Source organism: Papio anubis, chromosome 4 (assembly GCF_008728515.1).
Source record: "Papio anubis isolate 15944 chromosome 4, Panubis1.0, whole genome shotgun sequence".
Taxonomy (NCBI): Eukaryota; Metazoa; Chordata; class Mammalia; order Primates; family Cercopithecidae; genus Papio; species Papio anubis.
The window spans coordinates 9,720,930-9,726,929 of record NC_044979.1 but is presented as its reverse complement, the minus strand read 5'-3'; the positions used below and the strand labels follow the sequence as shown (position 1 = coordinate 9,726,929).

General features: G+C 54.0%; 1 protein-coding gene across 1 annotated transcript in view; it reads left to right on the top strand.

The window, feature by feature from the left end:
- LOC101004874 (zinc finger protein 282) overlaps positions 1-6,000 on the top strand; it is a 30,587-nt gene continuing 24,587 nt past the window's right edge. Inside the window, exons 1-2 of the mRNA XM_003896820.5 lie at positions 1-313; positions 2,890-3,309. Of these exons, the coding sequence (XP_003896869.1) occupies positions 149-313; positions 2,890-3,309 (585 nt within the window). The 5' untranslated portion in view covers positions 1-148. The remainder of the gene's footprint in view (positions 314-2,889; positions 3,310-6,000) is intronic.

Below are 6,000 nucleotides of genomic sequence, written 5' to 3'. Positions count from 1 at the left end.
GCTGCGGAGGGGCGGGGAGCGCCGCCGAAGGGGACTGTTTGCTCCTACGGGCTGTAGATGGAGCTGTCCGGCCCCGGAGAGGGGGAAGGCGCCTGGAAAACGTTCTTCTTCTCCCTGGCCGGCCCGAGCGGGGAACAGCACTCCCAGGATGCAGTTTGTGTCAACACGGCCGCAGCCTCAGCAGCTGGGCATCCAGGGCCTGGGGCTGGACAGCGGGAGCTGGAGCTGGGCCCAGGCTCTGCCCCCGGAGGAGGTCTGCCATCAGGAGCCGGCGTTGCGCGGGGAAATGGCCGAGGGAATGCCGCCCATGCAGGTGGGAGAGCCCCGCCGGCGCCATGGCCGCGCTGCCGTGGGGGCGGGGCGCGGGCTGGGCCGCGGGACCGGGCCGCGCCGTCCTCCGGGAGCCTTGCGGCGCCCTCCCAGCTCCCGCGCCCAGACGAGGCCCGAGGCGGGCGGGGCACGGCCGGGCTGCGCGGCGGGCAGGGCGGAGCGGGCCCGACGCAGGCCCGGAGCGGCAGGCCTGGCCCGCGCGGCGCGGAGCAGCGATCGCCGGGCCCGAGTGCGGAGGCCCCGCGGGGCGGGGGCCGGGACAGTCCTTTCCGGGACCTGGCGGAGCTCTGACCCGGTGGCTGAGCCCCGGCTCGGGGCTCCCTTTGCGCCCGGCCGGCGGAGGGCTTCGAGGGCAGTGCTTCCGCCCGGCCGCTGGAGTGAATGCCTCGTTGGTGTTTACACGGTGGCCAGTCTGACGGAGAGATTTTAAAAATGTTTGATTACCACCTTTCACCAAGTGTAATGAGTAATTCACTCTTCCCCTGCACCAGCTGTGATCCAGGGAAGGGGCCATGGAGAGGTGACTTTGGGGTCTTTCCTGCGGTTGACAAACTTGGCCGCATGTTGGAATGGCCTGGGCAGCTTTTAAGACTCCCGAACCCTTGCCTCGTCGCAGAGCTCAGGGTCTTTGCCGGGTGAGAGTAGCACCAGGCATTTCTTCAGGCTTCATCGATGATCTCCGTGGGCAGAACCAGTGCTCCAGAATTGGGTATAAAACCAGGGGAGGTGGATCTCAGAGAGGCCTGAGAGCTTCTTCAGGGAAGAGTCTCTGGGCCGACCCTGGGGCTGGGCTCCTCAGGGGCGCCTCTGCTCACCACCGGGTGAGCAGAGCCGGGTGCTAACGAGGGAGCCAGGAGCTGCTGTGCTGTGTTTGATCATTTTCAGAGTTAGGGCTTCAAACCTGAGAAAACTAAACTGGGCCCCGGGACTTTCTTAACTTCTACTGTGGACTCTGTCCCCTTCTGTGGGCTAGGGCGGAGTGGAGCCTCCGTGATGGAGGAATGGGTGCTTTTGATGGAAATACCAGCACCTCTTACTCAGCAGCGCCTGGCAATCCTAGGGCCCTGCTCTCCACTCTGCCCTGTCCCAGAGCAGGTCTCAGGAAGCTGGGGCTGCTCTGAGTCAGAGAGGGGGGCTGGTCTGCCCAGATTGCCCCAAGCAGCAGGCCTCCCCTTTTCCTAGCCTGAGGGCCTCTTCAGCAGCCATCAGGAGGACAGAAAATGACACCTCCTCCTGTCCCAGGTGTGAAGGAGAGTCGGCTGCCAGCCCATGCGGTCCAGTGAGCCCTGAGTCTGACACCAGGTCCCAGATGACCAGTGAACTGTCACCAGCCGCAACCGGCCCCTCTTAGCCATAGGTCTCAGCCCTCAACTGCACCAATTAGTCTACCCTTCTGGGGTGAGGGCTCTGTGCTGGAAGATAAAAGGGGGAGTCCCCAGGCCATGGGGCACCCCTTCCCCAGGAAGCAAGGAGGGGTCCCAGAGGAGTTTTTCTTTCTCTTGGTCCTCTTGGGTGTGAGGGACATCGCCTCTTCACCTTTAATGAGTGACCTTTTTTAGTGAACCTATTTTCAATTTGGAAAATATTTATGAAACAATAGTTGTATATGGAGGGGGGAAGCTGCTTTTCTGCCCTAGCTTAGGCTCTCCGGTCTTTCCCTTGACCACAGCCCTGGTAGGAATCTGGTGGGTTTTTTGGTTGTTCGTTTGTTTGTTCCGATTGGGAGTCTTGCTCTGTTACCCAGGCTGCAGTGCAGTGGCACCATCTTGGCTCACTGCAACCTCCACTTCCCAGGTTCAAGCGATTCTCCTGCCTCAGCCTCCCGAATAGCTGGGATTACAGGAGCCCACCACCACGCCCGGCTAATTTTTGTGTTTTTAGTAGAGACAGGGTTTCGCTATGTTGGCCAGGCTGGTCTTGAACTCCTGACCTCAAGTGAGCTGCCTGCCTTGGCCTCCCAAAGTGCTGGGAAGGTGTGAGCCACTACGCCTGGCCAGGAATGTGTTTTTTGTTACCTGCAGCACCTAGAGCTGCCCCAGCTGGCAGTGCAGGGAGGTGCTGCGGAGTGACCAGCTGCCTCCTTGTGCTTCAGTTTCATCATCTTTAAGGCAGAGATCATCATTCTTGCCCTAACCTGCTGAGAGATTGCTGGGAAGATTAGCGTCAGATAACTTACATCAAAGTTCTTGGAAACATAAAACACTAGGCAAATACGAAGTTCGTCATTAAGCCTAGCTCTTGAAGAAATCAGTTGGTCTATTCAGAGAAAGTGGCCTGTGACATTTTAGGCAGGGGTCACAGCCTTAACTTGCTAAGGGTCAATGTGGGTGAACTAGTGACCAGCCTGACTCAACTAGGCAGGAAATGGGAGAGTGGTGAGTTGGGTGGGTGGGTGGGTGGATATCTATTGCTGGGAGAATTAGTGTATCCTGAATTACGGGGGCTTGGCAGAAGAAAGACAACATGTAGCATTTGATTAGTTGACCCGTGTTCCCAGCTGACTTCCCCCACTCACACAAGGTCTCATCCTGGGTTGTCACTTTCTCCCTCCGCATACAGGCTCAAGAATGGGACATGGACGCCCGGCGGCCGATGCCTTTTCAGTTCCCACCCTTTCCAGATAGGGCACCTGTCTTCCCCGACCGCATGATGCGAGAGCCCCAGTTGCCCACAGCAGAGATCTCACTCTGGACTGTGGTGGCTGCCATTCAGGCTGTGGAGAGGAAGGTGGATGCCCAGGCCAGCCAGCTGCTGAACCTGGAGGGGCGCACGGGGACAGCCGAGAAGAAGCTGGCTGACTGCGAAAAGACGGCCGTGGAATTTGGGAACCACATGGAGAGCAAGTGGGCCGTGCTGGGGACCCTGCTGCAGGAGTACGGGCTGCTGCAGAGGCGGCTGGAGAACTTGGAGAACCTGCTGCGCAACAGGAACTTCTGGGTCCTGCGGCTGCCCCCGGGCAGCAAGGGGGAGGCCCCCAAGGTATGTGGTGGTCCCCAGGGCAGGGATGGAGGTGAGGAACAGCACAGGTGAATAAAATCCTTGGTTTCATTTTGTCAGCCCTTCTCATAAACTTCTCTGGCTCCCTGTTTTCCAATTTCAATGTTCTTAAAGCCAGTTTCCACTGAAACAACCTGGTCTTGAACATTCTACCCCAGCAAGGCTCACTCCATTCATTCCCCATAGTCTGCATTTCTGTCTGGGAGTGTTTGCTCTTGCTGTTCCTGGACTCCTCTGAGTTGTCTGATTGCAAGTTCCTGCAGCTCTTCACTCCTGGGTTTTCCCGCTTGACACCTACCAGTGACCATGTGTCATTGGCTGCCTTGGTATATGCTCACCGGAATGTGGCTGGAGTTGCACCTCAAACCAGGCTGCCTGGAATTGCTTTCAAGTCATGGTCACTGACCTCAGGGGGGCCCTTCTTAAAGTTCAGAACGCACACTCTGTTTCTTATTCCATTCCCTCTCCTGCTTTCCTCCCGGATCCTCAACACTGCTTTTCTTTTCACTGAGAGAACGGTCACTCAGAAGAGGCGTCCACATTCAGCCAGCTTGTTCTTCCGTCTGCTGCTCGGTGGCCACAGGCTCTGCTTTCCCTTGTTCCTGTGGCTTGACGTCCCCTGCCCACCCAGGAGGTCACCCCGGCGTCTCTCTCCTTTCTCCTCTGAGTCATCAGCTCTCCCCTCTCTGCTGGGCTGTTCCCACCAGCATGTGACTGTTCTGTCCTGCTCTCCATCTTTTACAGAAAACCTCCCTGGGCCCTGCATCTACCTGCATTGGTGCCTCATTTCTCCACTCCTCTTTAGAGCAGAATCCCTTGAAAGAATTGTCTATACTTGTTATCTCCAATTCTTTCTTCCCCATTTTCTCTCCTTCCTTCCCTTTTCCGCTTCTCTTTATTATAGAATATTCAAATAAAAGTAGATAGAATAGTATAATGGGTCCCCATGTACCCAACTTCCAGCTTCATTAGCTGCCAACTCTTGGCCAGTCTTGTTTCCTCTAAATCCCTGCCCACTTCCCCACTCGCATTTTATTTTGAAGCAAACCCCAGACATCAATCATTTCCTTTGCAAATACGTCAGTATTAGCTCAAAAAGTAAGGACCCTTTTTTTTTTTAAGTGATAACCTCAATGTTATTACCACCACCACCATAGTAAAAGCTTCAGCCTAGATCACTATCTAGTCAGTGATTAGATTTTCAGTTGTTTCAATTAAAAAAAATTTTTTTTTTTAGTTTGAATTAGGATTCAAGTAATGTCCACACATTATGTTTGAGATGTCTCTTAAGTCTTTTTTAATCTGCAGGCATCTCTTCCATCTATTATTTTTCCTTTCAGTTTATCTGGAAGGAATTGGGCCATCTGTCCTGTTTTGCATCTCATTGTCTGGATTCCATTGATTGCGTCCCCTGTGGTCTCGTTTCACATGTTCCTCTATTCTCAGTATTCCAGTTGATTGGTAACTGGATCTTTCTGGAATGCACTCTGATCAGGCTTTTGCACACTAATGATGTCTGTGGTGTTACAGCCAGTGGTCACTTCTCAGTCTTCATCCTCCCTGCCCCATCAGCAGCATTGTGTGTAGGTGACCAGTCTCTCCTTGAAACCCCTTGCTGTGGCTTCTGGGACACCTCTCTCTGTTGATTCTTTTCCTACCTCACCAGCTGCTCTGTCTCACTATTTGCCAATTTTGCCTCCTTTGGCCAGCTTTCTAATGCATGGAGTGGGCCAGACCTCTGTCTTGGCCTTTTGCTCTTTATTCACTCTCCTCCCTCATGACTGCATCCCGTCTCACAGTCTTTATTATTTATTTATTTATTTATTTATGTTTGAGACACAGTCCTACTCTGTCACCCAGACTGGAGTGCAGTGGCATGATCTCGGCTCACTGCAACCTCCGCCTCCGGGGTTCAAGTGATTCTCCTGCCTCAGCCTCCCTAGTAGGTGGGATTATAGGCACCTGCCACCATGCCGGGCTAATTTTTTGTATTTTTAGTGGAGATGGGGTTTCACCATGTTGGCCAGGCAGGTCTTGAACTCCTGACCTCAGGTGATCCACCTGCCTCGGCCTCCCAAAGTGCTGAGATTACAGGCGTCAGCCACCGCGCCCAGCTAGTTTCACAGGATTAAAAGCAATCTGTATGCTGTCACCTCCCAAACAGATGCTTTCTCTCCCCTGCCCCCTTTCTTTCTATATGTTGCCCAGCTTTCTTTCTGGAATGCCAGATTCACATTCCTACCTGTTAATTCATTTGAATGTCAGTAAGTCTTAGATTTAACATGTCCAAAGTGAACTGTGGGCCACCTGCCTGGGACCTATTCTACCTGCAGTTGTCCTCATCTCCGTTGATGACGGATGGTTCCATCCTTTCAAGTGCTCAGGCCAAATCCTTGGAGTCATACTTGTCTCCTGTCTTTCTCACACCCTGCTTCCAGTCTATTAGTAAATACCCTGAGTTTTCTTCAGAATATATCCGCAACCTGGCCACTCCTCACCACTCCACTCCCGTCGCCATCGTCTGGTCCCAGGCCCCAAGGTCTTTCATCTGATTTTTGCCATGGCCTCCTGGTGGGTCTCATTGTCTTCATCCTTGTCCCCCCAACCCATACAGTCTATCTTAACATAGCAGCCAGAGCGATCCTTTGAAAATGTGAAGCAGTCACCTCACAC